The sequence below is a fragment of the Xyrauchen texanus genome, chromosome 31 (assembly GCF_025860055.1).
Source record: "Xyrauchen texanus isolate HMW12.3.18 chromosome 31, RBS_HiC_50CHRs, whole genome shotgun sequence".
Classification (NCBI taxonomy): domain Eukaryota; kingdom Metazoa; phylum Chordata; class Actinopteri; order Cypriniformes; family Catostomidae; genus Xyrauchen; species Xyrauchen texanus.
The window spans coordinates 24,893,263-24,912,882 of NC_068306.1; the positions used below are offsets into that span (position 1 = coordinate 24,893,263).

General features: G+C 39.8%; 1 protein-coding gene across 1 annotated transcript in view; it reads left to right on the forward strand.

Annotated features, from left to right (window-relative positions):
• LOC127624558 (rho GTPase-activating protein 32-like) overlaps positions 1-19,620 on the forward strand; it is a 140,284-nt gene that overhangs the window by 51,089 nt on the left and 69,575 nt on the right. Inside the window, exons 3-5 of the mRNA XM_052099329.1 lie at positions 3,523-3,631; positions 5,295-5,386; positions 5,572-5,656. Of these exons, the coding sequence (XP_051955289.1) occupies positions 3,523-3,631; positions 5,295-5,386; positions 5,572-5,656 (286 nt within the window). The remainder of the gene's footprint in view (positions 1-3,522; positions 3,632-5,294; positions 5,387-5,571; positions 5,657-19,620) is intronic.

Genomic DNA, 19,620 nt, shown 5'->3' on the forward strand with positions numbered 1-19,620 from the left:
GGCTAAAGTCCCTAGTAGGCTATAGCCTATTGGCTATGTTGTATCCCCAGAATATCAGCAGTGAAGTCCGTTTCCGATTGGCGCACAGGGATAAAAATAAATAAATAAATAGTAACGCACATCGGCAAACCTGACTACTAGGCTACTGTAGCCTAAAATTTTATCATTTTGTTTTGAATTTTGTTTAAAATGCATTTTAAGATTTCTATTTATTTCTCATGTCTGTGAGGCAGTAGGCCTAGCCGCGAGTTTCGGTTCATTTATGAGAGAGCTCACGCAAGAAGAGATCGCATCGGCGCTTCCACGTCCTGCTGCTGATTATATGTCTGCTATATTTGCTTCTTATTTATTAATTCCAGGCAATTAGTTAATGAAACAGTGATTAAAATTAAGATACAATTTATACAAAACGAAATTTTAAGTTAAAGAAAGGCTTTCTACAAAACAAAACTTAATAAAGTGGTCAAAATCATGTCTGACCCATCTTCAGTGCTGAATGTATCTGAGAATAATCTTAAATAAGGAAATCTATACAGTGATTAGTTCATGCCAAATTACTGCTTGATGAAAATTTGACTATTTAAAATTGTGCTCGTTTTTTTTCTTCGGATGTAGGTGACAATATTTAAAGTCTGTCTATCAAAAGCGACTTCTGACGTGTGCGCCAAAGTCTGTCGGGGGGGGGGGGGGCTTCTCTGATCCAATGTAATGTATTTAATGCGGTTTACCGCTATACCGCGGTAATATCTTGCTTTTCAATCGCGGTTAGAAAAAATCCATACCGCCCCAGCCCTATGTGTGTGTATACACTTACCTTGATGAAAAGCGGGATTGACGCACACGCACTGCAAGCAGAGAGATGATTTCTGCTTGCCTTCGCAAAAATTGTCTTCGGCGGACAGCCCGCTGTCTTTTGAACGATTTCAGTATTTTTGCAGCAGAGAGACGCAAGTGTGTTTCTGTATCTTGATGTTGAAAACAAAACCAAAGGTTAAAAAAAAGAAGAACAAATGTGAACCGAGCAAGTCTATTCATTGAATTTTGACGCCTTTTCATTTCGCGGTTATCAAGCAACACGATTACGCACCAGCTGCAGCTTGATGACGCAAGCGTACCGCGGTTCGGATACAAATATATAATGTGAACACAGTCCATCGGGGCAGGGGGGAGGGGGGAGCAATCGAACTCGGATTCGGAACAGGCAATCGAACCAAGTGTGAAAGCCCCCTAAGACTAAATAGGAGATAGCATGAGATTTTCTTGACCTGTAATGTGAGGAGGGTATTGTGACATAACACAATGGCGAGCACTCCGTCTCGACCAATGAAACATCCCAAATGATATACAACCATCCATACGCAGATTGTATTATGTATTGAGGTGTGTGTTATATATTGAGATATATATTGCCTGAATGTCATAATATTCAGCATTTTTGTTGTGCTGTAATGTGTAGATTCAGCCTGATCTTGTGAAAATTACATGACACTGGTGACATTTTTGAAAAAGTATGTTATATGGTTCCATACACACATTGTGGCAGTTCCGAGCAGAAATTCCCACTATCTGGCAATGAAAGCGAGTTAAAAGTTCTCTCAAACAGATGAGGTTAATGCTCTATCAAGTTTTAAATCAACAAAATCTACCCCAAAGGTTAAACCTAAACTTAACCTGTAGTCATAACAATCAAATATGAGATGAAAAACAGATGGGGTTTTGAAGGTCAATGCTCTATTGAGTTTAAATCAACAAAACCTATGCAAATCAAATCACCATAAACAAAAGAAAAGGACATAAATATTGTTATTTTTCTCACCCACACCTATAATATCACTTCAGAAGATATTGATTTAACCACTGGAGTCTTATTGATTACCTTTATGCTGTGTTTAAGTGCATTTTGGACTGTCAAAATTTTGGCACCCATTCACTTACAAAGTGAGAATCTACAGAACTGAAATATTCTTCTAAAAATCTTTGTGTTTGTAGAATAACAAAAGTCATACACACCTGGGATGGAATGAGGGTGAGTAAATGATGGGAGAATTGTCATTTTTGGGTGAACAATCCCTTTAATTAGCCACATTTTTACAGGTATTCTTGATTTATACAAGTATAGGGATACATGCCATTAAATCATTGGACATATTATAATTACAATTTGGACAAAATCTTCTGCCGTTTTCCAGTGGACTTTAAAAAAATAATAGGATCATATGGGAAGATTCAATTAACTTTTTCTTATTTTTCTGTATTGTACTTCATCGTGCAGTAACACATTGACATAGTTATTGATGTACTCTATGCCATTATGAAATCAGACACCCCTCCCCTTGAAATTTGAACACAAGTGATCAAAAGAGATGCTTTGAGGTGCATTTGAGTGAATGGGTTGTCTTGCCTCTCCACTTGAGATCGGATCACCCAAAATGCATCATAATACCTGGTTTAAACAGGGCCAATGGTTCATATGCTAGGTCTTGGTTGTTAATACTTTATCTTCAATGAAATAATTTGGTTAGGAGCTGAATTATTGTCAGATGAATGTGGAATATTTGAAGTACAGCTTGTGCCTGTATATTGTTGCTGCTAGTCAAATCATCTCATTTGACACATCCTTTATGGCCAAGAAAAATGTTCATGGTGCTCCATAAATCATAAGTATAAATATAGGTCTCATTAATTTAATGATTAATGAGTTTGTGTGCCAATGAAAAGTACTTGTTTTTTGCAGAATGGCAGCATTTAGTGAATTATTATATTGCTGACACTCTCGCAGTTAACAACCTTTGCTGGATTTATTGTCTCGTCATAATCTCCAGGGACACACATTACACTCCAATGCAAGAGTGTTCGCTCAAAGCAGATTAATAAATATGCAATGCCACATTTGCAGGTCATACAGATTGGTTTAATCCAAATAGCATTACTTTTATTTAATTGGTTCCAGGCTTTTTAATGGAAACAATTGAATGTTCAGACTGATATGCATAACATTACCCACAATGGAAAGTGTAACCACTGGAAAGCTGACCACTCATCTCTGATCAACGGTGGTTTGTAATTTTGCCCATATGAGACAAAGCACACTGCCACTTTGTTTCTCTCTCCCTCTCATTAATTCTGGGTTAAAATAAAATATATTTTTCATACTGTATCACTATTTGAAATAAAAATGTAATTCACACAAATATGTGCTGTTGAATAGGGTTCTCCCAGAACCTTGCTCTGATTCCCTGTTGGATAATAATTTTCCCCCTCATGTCACTGTGATTAGTTTCGACATCTTGCCTCATTGAAATGATGCTGCCATTAACACCTCTGTGAAGGATAGGATGTTCTAATTCACCGTCTTACATTGAGGACTTCTGCTAGACTGTCTGTCTGATATTCGATTCAGCTCCACTGTAATAATTCTCTAAGGCAGGCGCAAAACAGGCTATATCCATTTAGTTCACAGCTAGGCTATCAGATTGACCTCTCTCTTCCTCTTTTCCTCTATCTCCTCCATTCTTCCCCCAGGGGCCTGATGCCTGGACGGCAATCAGAAGAGGATGATATTGTGCCAGAGCTTGCCAGGAGCATCCACCCCCGTGAGCGACCTGACTGGGAGGAAACGATCAGTGCAATGGTGATTAGCTCACTGTCTCATACGATGTTCAGTGTCTGCCGCCCACACCATTCATTTAGAATACCAGTAGTAAAGAGAGCAGATAGCACATTTTCTCTGAAGCTGTGAAAATTAAAGATTAACTGCTTGCTGTCCGATAGAGGCTCAGGCAATATCGCACTCGAAATCTCACATTGGTAATATTGTACTTTTGATTTATGATGTAATTGCACTTTAATGCCCCTTGTTTCTTTTACATGACAAGACCTGTATTGGTGCAATAGACCTGGATGTATTATTATCTGTACATGTAAAAACTATGTGTTATCAAAATGCCTCCAGACAGGATATTAATAAATAGATAAGATATTAATAAATAGATGACCTCATTCATTTCCACTAAAAGCACTTCACCATCCATGACATCTTTCATTCTCCAACCTTTGTTCAATGTTAAATTAGTTAAATTTATGATTATTTGATGAGCACTGACATGCTTGCATTCAGTGGTGCTGTTAAGAAACCTGTCTCCATGGCAACCTGACTGTTCGCTGATGTTATTTTGAGCACAAACAGATTAGTGGGGGAATATCAAGGGAATCACCATGTATCAGCTTGCTCATATAGCAAATTAATTTAATGCTCTTTGGCTTGATTTTACACCATTGTGTACCAGGGTATTTATTTAACTCGTTAATGTACAGTTGCTGTCATCTCTTCACCGGCGTGACCTAGTTTTAGTGGCAATTATAGTGAAGTGAGACTGTGATGATAAACAGACTGTTACACATAATGAAACAGAACCAAGTCTGGACTGGACCCTGTTGGGTTTTCACACCATGTTGTACACTAACAGAAACTGCTCTGTTTGGCAGCATGGCTCATTTGAGAGCTGCATGATTAGGAGATATTTAATAAGCCATTGTCTAGCAGCTAAGAGCCACACTTTCAAAGCAGGATTCATATTTTATGGGCAATTTTGAATCACTGGTGCGTTTTGGTTTGCATTGTCAGATAATTTTGTGTCTATCACTTGGCAGAGCATCGAAGTCACCGATACCAGCTATGAAAGATTTATTTTCCATTTCATTTGTGGAATGCAGGGCACACTTTTAACCATAGTAAGAAAGTTGTCAGGGTTTCTGGGTTTTCTTTGCCTTGACTGTATTTTCATTTAACCTGTCTTTGGCCCTGTCGTGGCTCATTCCATTACTCAAATGGTCTATTATATGGAGGCTGATGCTAGTAAAAGTTATTCTCATTGTATTGTGTCCTGCACTTTAAGGGTGGTTCTGAGAGATCTGTCTCTTTATTTCTATTATTATTTTCACAGAAAAAAAAAACTTGTGTTGAGGAAGGAGGGGAATGTTCAGTTAGGGTTATATTATAATGTTTCATTAACGGTTAAATTAAATGTTTGTATGCAGCATCATTTTGGCCTAGCTCTTGCCTGTATTAGAGTATTTCATAGAAATAGACATGAAACTAATTTTGAATAGTTGCTGCAAAAATCTGCTTGCAAATGTATAAAATATCGGCAAACTTGCAGTTTGTGCCACACGTCTTGGTGTGAACAAGTGTGCCATAACTGAATTCTTTGGATAGTAAGGGCTGTAGGAATGTGTTTAGGAACACTAATTGTCGTGCTTAAAGTATGTATTGACAAGCAGTGTCTTTGTTTCAGGCGCGGAGCGCTGATGTTCCAGAGCTGATTGCTGAGCCTCTCGTGCACTCCTGTTGCAACACTGCCAGCACGAAGGTGAAAAACGTCAAAAAGTAGGTGTCAACCATCAGAGTCATTAGTGCTTATTGATCTGCAAAATGATGTGTGCCTATTTGGCTAGCATTATTACATAAAACACTCAGTTGCCCTTTCACTAGCACACACACAAACTTGTCTTTGAAATAGGCACTGTGCACCATAGCTGAATATTTAATTAATTTTCCTGTAATGTTTTCAGGCTCTCGTTCACCAAGGGCCACTTCCCAAAGTTAGCCGAATGTGCCCACTTCCACTATGAAAACGTTGACTTTGGAACAATACAGGTAAGAGCAACAGTGAACTTTCTGTACTGTATCTACCAGTGAACAGACTTGGGAGCTTGTGTAGATTAATTCCTGATGTGCATGCATGTTTGTGTACAATGAAATGTCAAGAGTGTGCATGCAGATAGCACTAAGACTACTACAGCTGGAAGAAGAGCTCCACTGTGTCTCTAATGCAATGCTCCAGGGGATTGGAAAGTGAGAATCAATATGATTAAACCCATTTCAGCCTTTGGGGAACTAAAGTTGGAGAAGGGTTTAATACATGCTGGCGTTTTTGGATGTTGCACGCAGAAACCTAAGTAGCTGGATGGCAAAACCCCTTTTCACCTCAGTCTTTCCATAAGATACTGTTGGAGTTTGTAGAGAGATGTGCCAAGCTGTCATTAAAGTTCTTGTATATTAAATATCTTTACTTGACAAATGCAGTTAAAATTGTAAATAATTGCACAATATGTTCATATTAAAGTGCAAAGTGCATTTAAAAGACATTTAAATTCTGGGCATTGATGTGTTACCATGCCTCTCAAAATAGCAACACTACTATGACTATTTTCTCTAAAGGTCTGCACAGGACTGTTTTTTTCCATCTTGCTCCCGCAAGTTTGTGTTCTTCACCCGAATGCCCAAGCTGAATTTTGCTCCATGTTCACCTGTTCTCTTCTTGCAGTGATTTTCCTGCCTACCGCTTCCGTACCTGCAACCCCACATTTGTTTTTCACAAAGGGCAAGACAAATGCAAATAGACAACAAATGTACACAAAGAATGTTTTATTTTTCTGTTATTGCTATTATTACATGACACATGACATGATGCACATCTGACTTGCCTGATATCTTAACAATAAATTGACCATTTTTTAGTACCAGTGTCACGGTTCTGGTGAGTTCGTCGGTCTGTTCTATTTGTTTTGTTATTTCTCTCCCTCATGTGTCTATGGTGCTGTTGACATGCGTGATCAGTGTTTCCATGGAAATACTGATCACACCACTAATTAGCGTGCTAGTAGCACCTGTCTCTCCACTTATTCACTGCCCATTTAAGCCCTTCGTCATGTCATGTTCTTTGCTAGATTTTTGTTTGGTGCTGAAGGAATTCACCTTGCTCTCTCTGTCTAGTTAGTTCTGTCTCTTGTATCTGTTTTGGTTGCCTGTCTCTGCCCACGTGTCGGGAGTGTGGTTGCCTTCCAGTTTTCTGTACGCCTATTCTCTTCGTCCACATCTCTTCAAGGGAGGATTCCTCACGAATCTGCTCCTGACTTCCACAACGCATAAACTCGCCTACGAACACACTATTCACGAAGGATTCCTTATGGATATGCTCACTGCGCAATCGGAACACACTCATCGACAGACACACCCATCACCTTCTACTGCAGTCGGTGCCAGAATCTCCACACCTCACCTGGATCTGCTGATGTTTATTGTGAATAAAGCCTTTTAACTTTTCCTCTGCTCTTGGATCTCTTTGTCTCACTTTTGTGACACCGAGTTTGATCTACTTTGATGACACGCTCTGCCATTCGTCTAAAGTCCCGTTGACTACCTGCATAGCCTGCTCTAAATTTTGGATCATTTAATGCATGTGCTGTGTGCACATTTTATTTACTTTGTAAAGAAAATTTAAATTATTATTATAATTTTTTTTTCCTTTCTCCCCAATTTGGAATGCACAATTCCCTATGCACTCTAAGTCCTCATGGTGACTCGCCTCAATCCGGGTGGCAGAGGACGAATCTCAGTTGCCTCTGCGTCCGAGACCTTATTATGTGGCTTGTTGAGTGCGTTACCGCGGAGACGTAGCGCATGTAGAGGCCCACAATATTCCATTGGATTCAATGCACAATTCACCATATGGACCACCGAGAGCGAGAACCACACATTATAGCGACCGCGAAGGAGGTTACCCCATGTGACTCTACCCTCCCTAGCAACTGGGCCAATTTGGTTGCTTTGGAGACCTGGCTGGAGTCACTCAGCACGCCCTGGATTCCATCTTGCGACTCCTAGGGTGGTAGTCAGCTTGCATTAATTAATTAATAATAACTGGAAAAAAAAAAAAAAAGATATCCACAACTGATTTTTCAGTTTATACTTTGACTGCCCGCTCTCGCACACAACATATTGGACGTACCGTCCGCCACTGCCTTCAACTCAGAAATGTAACCCTGCACCACAAGGAATCCAATCGCGTCCTGCGGGAGTTCTGCGGGAATGCAGACCTCTGATTTCTTTATCTGCTACTACATATGAGCTCTTTCAAATGACAACTGATTCAAGGATCCGGGTGTCTTATGGATATGAATCTCAATCACATTCTGTCTATGTGGCAAGCCTCATATGAGATCTAATGTGCTCATATACTTGTGCATGCTTTCAACTTAAGACATTGGACTTTTGAAGTGGGAAAGAAAACTTATCTATGCTAATGACTAGACCATTTCATTTCGGCTTTCCCAGAATTTCTTTTCAGACCTGCTGTTTCTTTTCAAAGTTTTAACCTGTAGTGAGGCTCCGTAAAAGCCTAAAAGGATTGTTGAGAGCGCTGAACAGCACCTTGTTGTGCAAGGACAGAAGGTGGGTTGTGCAACAGTGTCGGTGATCTCCATGCTTCTGTGTTTGGGATTAAAGGGTATAATGTAGTGCTCACAGAATGAGAAAATAGATTGGCACGGAACAGAGGGCCAGCCTGGTCTGAAGATTAGTCTGAATTGCCCTGGGAAAGCCCAAGTATAAGACAGCTATTTTCCATGCACATGTGTTGCTGTGATCTTTCAGCATCTGCATTACTGTGCTCCCTTGTTTTTTGTTTTGGTATAGGAAATATCAAGCATTATGTTGAAACAATTATGAAGATACGCAGGCTGTAGCCCCACTGGTGTCCAGTAGAGTGCAGCAGCTCCTTGGACTTACCAATAGGCAACACACGTGCAGAAGAACATTGATAATTCTCTTAACACTCCTACATAATCATGGTTTGCATGCACAAAACACAACTAAAGCTTGAGAAGTCCCTTGCAAACCTAGAATAAATGAGCTTGTGGTTGTGCTGTACCAGTTCTTGGCACAGATACATTTGCTATGTTCATACAAAAGCCTTACATGCTGTTCTTCTGTAGGTGATTTATGAGTGGTTTGTAATTACAGGCAGATGACTAACTGAAATTCCCTAAAGAGCTGCACTGTGATTGGGTTTCTCAGGGCTCAGAGAAACGGTGTTGTCCACAGCCCTTTTGCTGAGATTCGGAATAGTTTACCCAAAACTCACCCTCCTATTATCCCAAACCATATGATTTTATTTTTTCTGTGGAACACAAAAGGAGATGTTAGGCAATATGTTAGGCCAGTGTTAATGCTGTTGCAGATAGAGGGCCTATATTAATGTGTATCTTTCGGGGAAGTATTTATTTCTCCCACTGCAAAACGTTTAGCAATAATCACTGCATGGCTCACGTGGCACTGACCCCTTTGCCTTTTGCTTCGGTCATTGATTTTATTGCATTTTACCATGATGTACAGGGTCAGGCAATAATGCTTTTAACAAAACATGGTTCAGATTTTACTAAATAGATTTGTACCTTGCACAGATACAGTCTCAGATTGACTTAGAGATTATTTTACACATGAAAATTGCAGTTGAAATTTCCAGCCCTACGCAAGCTACAGAGGTGAATTTGTATTTGACATATTAATAGAGATGTTGGATATGATGGTCAATTGTATGTCAGTTTACTCTTTCGCACAATGCAGGACTTGTCTCGTGGATTTTTTCATGGCCATTGCTCAGCCCCGTACCACAGACGTGTGGTAACTGGCACTATCTGTTCACCACAGCCAGCCGAAGACAACAGCGTTACTTAGATTCAATTACAGATATGTCTCAAGTTTGCCAGCAACAGAAAATGCATAAGGAGAACTAGCACTGCATGCCAGTGTGTGTGCAGCCCCCTGGACAGCACGTGTGTGCTGTTCCAGCACATACCGGAGGAAATAGTTTCCATGGCTTACCCTCCCTGTTGATGAATGAGTAAGTGAGGCCAGTAGCCGTGTGTTTTTAGAGCATATATTGGTGCTGTTACTGTGCAACGCACTGTCCCTTCCCCCATATTCTGCTCCAGGCTCATATTCACTCTTGTGCACTCTCTACATATATGACCTCTCGATACACCACTTCCGTTGGGCCGAGTTTGTGCCAGGGACTGTGCTCTGCCAACCATTTCATGGCCCTCTTTATGATGTATGCTTGCTTGTCTCAGATCTGTTCACCTGTAACTCTTTTTGAGTATTAAATGGGTTATACAATTGTTAGGCAGCTGAGCATTAATGGGAGACTTTTATGACTAAAAGACACCCCTGTTGGGTAATTTGGTAATCCCAGTTTAATGTGGTCAAGCTTCTCAACCATTTTTAGTTGTTTTGAAACCTCATTAACCAGCTCAATAAGATTTCCACCAGTTTAAAGTGTTCAAGCTGGTCAACCAGTTCAAGCTGTGTTTTGAAACATTGTTAACCAGCTCAAACTGGGTCCCACCAACTTAAGGTCAAAAACACATGCACAAAACAAAACTAAAGCCCAAAGTATACTTCGGTCAGACACTAACGCTGAGCGTCTATAGGATGCATGATGCAAATTTCTGCATCAACAGACTGCTTGAGCACTGAATGCCATTGCACGTGCAGAATGTGCACGTGCCTGGAATTATTTGCACAAATTAGTGGGTACACAAGGTGGCATCACTAAAAGTTTAACCTTTGCTGTCATGAAGATGCACTAAATTGAAATGTAATCGGTGGTAAAAAACAGGAGACGAAGGTGGTAACAACGACAGTGGATGTGCACGTCAAGAGCATGTGTTGTGATGAGGTCAGGAGATACCTGCATTTGTATAAATAGTCTGAAGGAATATATAGACATTTATGTCTAAACTCCTTTAGAGAAATAGTCCAGTATCTCATAGTAGTTCTAGCGTGCCTGTGCCAACCATCTATGTATGTGGCCACAGTCATATGAAGTATACTTTGACAGGCTTGCAGGCTTAACTATGCTGAGAGTTCACATCAAAACCAAGTGTTTTAGGAAATGGTTAACCAGCTCAACCACATTCCTACCAGCTTATGGTGGTCAAGCTGATCAACCAGTTCAAGGTGTGTTTTGGGGACATTGTTAAACAGCTCAACCAGGTTCAAGCTTATCCAAGGTGGTCTACCAACCCCTAATCCAGTTTACCAAGATGGTCTAATAACCTGACCTCAGCCCCAACCACTTTTAACCTACAGATGATCAACCACCTAAACCAGCTAATGACCAGTTTTGACCTGCTAGAAACCATATAAATTCATCCACCAACAGAAGCTGGTTTTAGATGTATTTTGCTGCAAACACAACACTTTTGTTTTATTATTTGTATTTTAGCACTCAACTGGTATGATACATCAATCTTCTGCATTTCTCAAGAGCATGGTTCATCCTATGCTTTTCTCAGCTCTCTTTGAGTGCTTGAATTACCGTCCAATGCCTGACTATAATTATTTGCCCTCTGTCTTGCGATCCATCTCCACATCTGTCTCTCCGTCTCTTAGTCATTTATATTGCCTGTAAAGAAGTAAAATGCTCTTAGCCCTCGATTGGTGCACATGACAGATCCACTTGACAGACTGGAGCGTAGATCCAGCCTGCAGGTCAGTCAGGCCAATATGGCCCCTGTCACAATTTCAGCCATCAGATTGACATGAGCATTTGCTTATGCCCTCAGTGAGAATTTGAAGTCAAGCAGAGCCACGATCAAATAATCTTATTTAATAAGGAGTTGGACAGTAGTTGTGTTTGTAACTAGGACTCGAATAGACAGAATACTAAAACAAACCTGCTCACCCCTTCTTTTCCTTACTCCCTTCATTGCTCACACTTTTTCTCTTTGTTTTGCAATCCCACCACAGGCCAGGAAAGCTTGGAATCTGCTCCTGCTTTGGATTGGACAGAGATTGATTTTTAGGGCCATTGTAATGTGTGGATCAGCACCATCTGGTGTTAATGGGAAAGCTATAGGAAATAGCTTCTGCTCTGTTAACATTGCTATTCAGATTTATGAGGCCAGGGAAATATTTAGTTTAGTTCTTGATGACTGAGAATCTATATTTCTCAGTCATTTAGTGTAGAAGTATGAAGCTAATCTGTTCCAGAAGTTCATTTCCACAGATGACTATGCCATCAGTTTTGTCTAAATTTTCATTCCACATTCTCCAAGTTCTCATTCCGACTCCTTTTGTGTCTGAGGCACGTCACCCTGTCCTTAAGGGTTAGTTCACCCAAAAAAGAACATTCTGTCCTCATTTACTAACCCTCATTTTGTTTCACAGCCCTCTACATAGCGGGTAAATCACTTGCATATGCAACCAAATTTCATGCTATGCGACTAAAATATGAATTCTATTATCCACTGGCAAGTAAAAATTCTGAATTTACTCATCAGAGCTTCAGTTGTGTTGTGGCAAAAAGAACTTGAATGCCACGATTATTTTACTGAATAAGAAGCCTTTGATTGTGAAGCTGGATTCAGACAAGAAGCCTACAGACAAGTAACGCGCCTGTTGGACTTCTGTTAGAAGGTAAATGTGTTGCATAACTCGAGAGCTTGTAAATTTGAATTTGATAACGTATACAATAAATATTTGTATACAAATAAAATGTACTCGTTATACAATTAAAATTTTACTTTTTCTTCGTTCTGTATTTTGTATTCAAAGATGAGAACCAGGCACTCCATTTTCATTTCATGTCTCTTTTAATATCCTTTCTGTTATTTTCTGTCAGATGGTGATCAAAAAGATAAACCGAAACATTATTTCTAATCATACTTTGCACTGATGAGGGACAAACAACCGTGTGACGACTCTCGTTAATGTGCGCTGCGCTCATTCAACCGTAAAAACTTGGTCGCAGTGCTTATCTCTTAAAGAGACGGTACTAATTTAGCGCTTGTTATACATATCAATGTAAACTCAAGGTAAATCGCACAAATGCAGATAAAACATTCAGTGAGTGTAATAAATGTGTAAATACATGAATATTTAAATGCACAATCATATATTATAATATATTTTAACTTCAAAAAACACTAAATATGAAAAACTAACGAATCCAAATCTTTAACAAATCTACACAAGGGTTTTACTTCTGCATAGTAGTTTTGATATAGTAGCACTTAAATTATTATTTGTGTAATATAATGATTAATTCTATTTTCATTTGGTTCCAACCTTTTTTCCAACCTTTCAATTTGTATGAAATTTCAGTGTCAACAGCTTGTATCATTATTACAAATGCAAATTCATGACATTATATAAATTGATGAAATGTGAAATTTGTACATTTGTACACAAATTAAAATGTGATTTAAAATGATCATATGTGAAAATATATAAAAAAAAAATGTCAAACTTGCATACTATATTGCATGAAATCAGACATATGAAAACTAATATATATGATTATAGATATTTTATATATGATGATGCCCCCTTCTCTGTTTTCTTAATATCTTTTTTAGTTTTCAATTGCATTACACTTATATCTTATCAAAGGTCTGGCAAGTAAAAACTAACATTTACTAGCCAATTGCGATTAATTATCCAACATATCTGTAGAGTGTTGTTTCAATCTGTATGCCTTGGTGTTCAAAGAACACAAAAGGATACGTTTTGCAGGATGTTAAGTCTCTGTCACCATTCACTTTCATTGTATGGAAAAAAAGATTTAACGGAAGTGAATGGTGACTGATGTCAATACATTTTGTGTAGAGGGAAGAAAATCACATTTGTCTCGAGCAACATGATTGCTTGCCTCATTGTGACATTTGATTTTTGGCAAGCTCTCATTACACCTTCCATCTTACATTATAGTGTATTTTGACTTTGCATACAATCTATTAAAAAGAGCAGCTTGCATGAAGAGTAAATGTAGAGGACATTCTTGGCATGGCATCTCATGATGCCTGCTGCCTCTCTATCAGAGCTTCACAGACTGCAGTGTGCTTATATGTCTTGTCTCGTGTGCATGTGTGGGCACATAAATCATGTTAGACAGTAGGGCTGCACGATTTGGGGAAAATGTCATATTGCGATTATTGAGGCTAATATTGCGATATGCGATATAATAAACAAATACGTTCGAATGCTGTTCATAGATTTCAGCTCAGCATTCAACACAATCATTCCCCAGCACCTGATTGGAAAGCTGAACCTGCTGGGCCTGGACACCTCCCTCTGCAACTGGATCCTGGACTTCCTGACTGGGAGACCTCAGTCAGTCCGGATCGGGAACAGCATCTCCACCACCACCACCACACTGAGCTCTGGGGCCCCCCAGGGCTGTGTGCTCAGTCCACTGCTGTTCACTCTGCTGACTCACGACTGTGCAGCAATGCACAGCTCGAATCACATCATCAAGTTCGCCGATGACACGACCGTGGTGGGTCTCATCAGCAAGAACAACGAGTCAGCATACAGAGAGGAGGTGCAGCGGCTGACGAACTGGTGTAGAGCCAACAACCTGTCCCTGAATGTCGACAAAACAAAAGAGATGGTTGTTGACTTTAGGAGAGCACAAGGTGAACACACTCCGCTGAACATCGACGGCTCCTCTGTGGAGATCGTCAAGAGCACCAAATTCCTTGGTGTTCACCTGGCGGAGAACCTCACCTGGTCCCTCAACACCAGCTCTATCACCAAGAAAGCCCAGCAGCGTCTCTACTTTCTTCGAAGGCTGAGGAAAGCACATCTCCCAACCCCCATCCTCACTACATTCTATAGAGGGACTATTGAGAGCATCCTGAGCAGCTGCATCACTGCCTGGTTTGGGACTTGCACCGTTTCGGACCGCAAAGCCCTGCAGAGGATAGTGAGGACAGCTGAGAAGATCATTGGGGTCTCTCTTCCCTCCATCAAAGACATTTACAAAAAACACTGTATCTGCAAAGCAACCAGCATTGTGGACGACCCCACACACCCCTCACACAAACTCTTTACCCTCCTCCCGTCTGGCAAGAGGTACCGAAGCATTCGGGCCCTCACGGCCAGACTGTGTAACAGCTTCTTCCCCCAAGCCATCAGACTCCTCAACAGAGACTGGACTGAAACACACACACACACACATGTCCTGAGTTGCACTTTAATAACTGTCACTTTATAACTGTCTGCTACCTCAATAACTGCTATGTGCATAGAACACTATCTCATAGTATGTTATGTTTACATTTTTAGAAACTGTCATCTTTTTGCACTACTGAGTACTGGTCGGCGCTGCACTGTCTATTATCCTGTTCATTGTCAGTAATTTGTTGTACTGTCCTGTACTTTTTGCACATGTTTGCACGTGCACTTTATATAGGTATATATAGGTAGTTTATATAGGTATTTTATTTCGTTGTGTTGTCTCATGTGGTCCTATGTTGGTCCTTTGTTGTTTTTATGTAGCACCATGGTCCTGGAGGAACGTTGTCTCGTTTTGCTGTGTACTGTACTAACTGTATATGGTTGAAATGACAATAAAAACCACTTGACACTTGACTTGAAATGGTAACATGAGTCAACTTGCTTGGTTATCAAGGAAAATGCACAAATAGATTACTGATAATGCTGAAATGTGTATTACTCAACTCAAATATACAAACTAGCAATAACAACCATTGCATGGTGTTTTCAAATTAAAATGATATTTTTACTAAATTAAATAATAACATCTTTGCATTACTGCAAACTTGTTATTTTCTCAATATTACACCTAAATAAAATAGAACAATAAATAAGAACATACACATTTTCATGAAATTAAGATTGTCCAAACAAACAGGGACATTTAATCAGGATGTAACATATACTTTGTATAAACTCTTTTGAAAAGGAAACTGGATATAAAAGGGTGGTTCACTCAATCAAACCTTTAAAACTGTTGTTTTTTATTTTGTTTGTTTTTTAAATGACCAACTGGTATTTCCAAATCATCTTTCTAAAAAGTTCTACTTATCTATGGTATCTCTTGTCCAGTGTGTGGATCATTTCCTGAAATCTCACTTTTGTACTTCTCACTGTGCCGTTTCAGGTGCTGATATAATTGTCATGTTGCCACGGGATGTAGCAACTTTAATTTTGCACAGTACCTCTCTCTGCTTAGTGCCGGCTATCTTAAAGCCAAAATATCGCCATATAACCAGGGTTTTTTGTGGCTCAAAATGAGGCGGAGGTGGTACCATACTGATCAAAAAAGTGACGTTAAAATCACGTAAATGTTGGCTTTGCATTAATACACTACTAATGACCTGGCAACTGAATACTAATGTTAATTTTGTCAGATGTTTTTTAATTTAGTCTTAGTCTTGTGTCAAATGTCCTTTTTAATTTTTATCATGTTTAGTCAACCTTATCCTTTTTAAGTTTTAGTTGACAAAGTCTGGGCTTTTTAATGTAGTTTTAGTCAATGAAATCTGTTGACATTTTAGTCATATTTTAGTAACAATTAGTCATATTGATATTTTAGTCACTGAACACTGTAAACATTTTAGCCATAGGAGTATTATTGATAAGTCAATCTTGTCTATCCAAAACCTATATAATATATATATATATATACAGTGAGGAAAATAAGTATTTGAACACCCTGCTATTTTGCAAGTTCTCCCACTTAGAAATCATGGAGGGGTCTGAAATTGTCATCGTAGGTGCATGTCCACTGTGAGAGACATAATCTAAAAAAAAAAATCCAGAAATCACAATGTTTAATTTTTAAACTATTTATTTGTATGATACAGCTGCAAATAAGTATTTGAACACCTGTCTATCAGCTAGAATTCTGACCCTCAAAGACCTGTTAGTCTGCCTTTAAAATGTCCACCTCCACTCCATTTATTATCCTAAATTAGATGCACCTGTTTGAGTTCGTTAGCTGCATAAAGACACCTGTCCACCCCATACAATCAGTAAGAATCCAACTACTAACATGGCCAAGACCAAAGAGCTGTCCAAAGACACTAGAGACAAAATTGCACACCTCCACAAGGCTGGAAAGGGCTACGGGAAATTGCCAAGCAGCTTGGTGAAAAAAGGTCCACTGTTGGAGCAATCATTAGAAAATGGAAGAAGCTAAACATGACTGTCAATCTCCCTCGGACTGGGGCTCCATGCAAGATCTCACCTCGTGGGGTCTCAATGATCCTAAGAAAGGTGAGAAATCAGCCCAGAACTACACGGGAGGAGCTGGTCTATGACCTGAAAAGAGCTGGGACCACCGTTTCCAAGGTTACTGTTGGTAATACACTTAAGACGTCACGGTTTGAAATCATGCATGGCACGGAAGGTTCCCCTGCTTAAACCAGCACATGTCAAGGCCCGTCTTAAGTTTGCCAATGACCATTTGGATGATCCAGAGGAGTCATGGGAGAAAGTCATGTGGTCAGATGAGACCAAAATAGAACTTTTTGGTCATAATTCCACTAACCGTGTTTGGAGGAAGAAGAATGATGAGTACCATCCCAAGAACACCATCCCTACTGTGAAGCATGGGGGTGGTAGCATCATGCTTTGGGGGTGTTTTTCTGCACATGGGACAGGGTGACTGCACTGTATTAAGGAGAGGATGACCGGGGCCATGTATTGCGAGATTTTGGGGAACAACCTCCTTCCCTCAGTTAGAGCATTGAAGATGGGTCAAGGCTGGGTCTTCCAACATGACAATGACCCGAAGCACACAGCCAGGATAACCAAGGAGTGGCTCTGTAAGAAGCATATCAAGGTTCTGGCGTGGCCTAGCCAGTCTCCAGACCTAAACCCAATAGAGAATCTTTGGAGGGAGCTCAAACTCCGTGTTTCTCAGCGACAGCCCAGAAACCTTACTGATCTAGAGAAGATCTGTGTGGAGGAGTGGGCCAAAATCCCTCCTGCAGTGTGTGCAAACCTGGTGAAAAACTACAGGAAACGTTTGACCTCTGTAATTGCAAACAAAGGCTACTGTACCAAATATTAACATTGATTTTCTCAGGTGTTCAAATACTTATTTGCAGCTGTATCATACAAATAAATAGTTAAAAAATCATACATTGTGATTTCTGGATTTTTTTTTTTAGATTATGTCTCTCACAGTGGACATGCACCTACGATGACAATTTTAGACCCCTCCATGATTTCTAAGTGGGAGAACTTGCAAAATAGCAGGGTGTTCAAATACTTATTTTCCTCACTGTATATATATATATATAATTGTTGTTGTAATTTTAGTGTTATTTTTCACACAAGATTGATCTTATCATGATGATGACGTTGCAAGCTGCAGACACCGGGGGTGAGAGACGAGCGTCTCCGTGTTGGAGTGTGCATCAGGCGGCTGAACTTTAAATCTCTCCCGGTCTCGACTCCCGCTCAGATTGGGTCTCTTCTGCGACTGGTTGAAGCTCTGACTGCACAGAGAATGACATTTTTGGAGTTGGTGCTTATTTACATGGCACACTTCTGTATTATTTGAAGCTTAATTAAGGATGAAATAAAGATATATCGCCATGCTGTGATCTGTGATTCTATCAGACACTCGAGCTGCAGCGCTCCTCTCATCAAACGTGTCATCATTTTAGACTGGTCATCTTTTTAGTAGCTGTGTAGAAAATGGGCAAACAGCTCTCAGAGTGAGTGGGCTGTCACATCCGCACATGCACTTATTTATTTAATAAAATCGCAGCATTTTGCCGTCATTTAATCACACAGGCTGACATCGCAATTGCGATATGATTAATCGTGCAGCACTATTAGACAGTTAACCCCATCTATCCATGTATACTTGTTAATGGCAGCATGCCGTAGCTGGTGTTGTAGGGTAGTGATATCAAGACGAAATGGCCTGTGAAATAGAGCTTGGGGGAGGGGATACTGACTGTCAATCACCCTCTAGCCCCACCCTATAACCTGTGTTCCTATCGATCTATCTATCGATCGATCGTTGAAGTCAGAAGTTTACACACAACTTAACTAAATGCATTGAAACTCTTTTTTCACAATTCCTAACATTTAATTGTAGAAAACATTCCTTGTCTTAGGTCTGTTAGGATCTCTATTTTGAGAATGCAAAAAATCAGAATAATAGTAGATAGAATGATTTATTTCAGATTTTATTGCTGTCATCACATTCCCAGTGGTCAGACGTATACATACAATTTGATAGTATTTGGTAGAATTACCTTTAAATTGTTTAACTTAGGTCAAACGTTTTGGGTAGCCTTCCACAAGCTTCTCAAAATAAGTTGCTGGAATTTTGGCCCATTCCTCTAGACAGAACTGTTGTACATGAGTCAGGTTTGTTGGCCTCCTTGTTTTCACACACTTTTCAATTCTGCCCACAAATTAGGGCAATCGGATTGAGGTCAGGGATTTGTGATGGCCACTCCAATACCTTCACTTTGTTGTACTTGAGCCATTTTGCCACAACTTTGGAGGTATGCTTGGGATCATTGTCCATTTGGAAGACCCATTTGTGACAAAGCTTTAACTCCCAGGCTGACGTCTTGAGATTGTGCTTGAACATATCCACATAAATTTCCTTCCTCATGATGCCATCTATTTTGTGAAGTGCACCAATCCATGCTGCAGCAAAGCACCTCCACAACATGATGCTGCCACTCCCATGCTTCACGGTTGGGATGGTGTTATTTGGCTTGCAAGCCTTGTACTTTTTCCTCCAAACATAACTTAAATTTTTGTTTTATGAGACCAGAGGAAATTTCTCCAAAAAGTAAGATCTGTGTCCCTATGTGCACTTGCAAACTGTAGTCTGGCTTTTTTATGGCAGTTTTTGAGCTTCCTTGATGAGCAGCCTTTCAGGTTATGTTGATATAGGACTTGTTTTACTGTGGATATAGATACTTGTCTACCTGTTTCCTCTAGGATCTTCACAAGTCATTTGCTGTTGTTCTGGAATTGATTTGCACTTT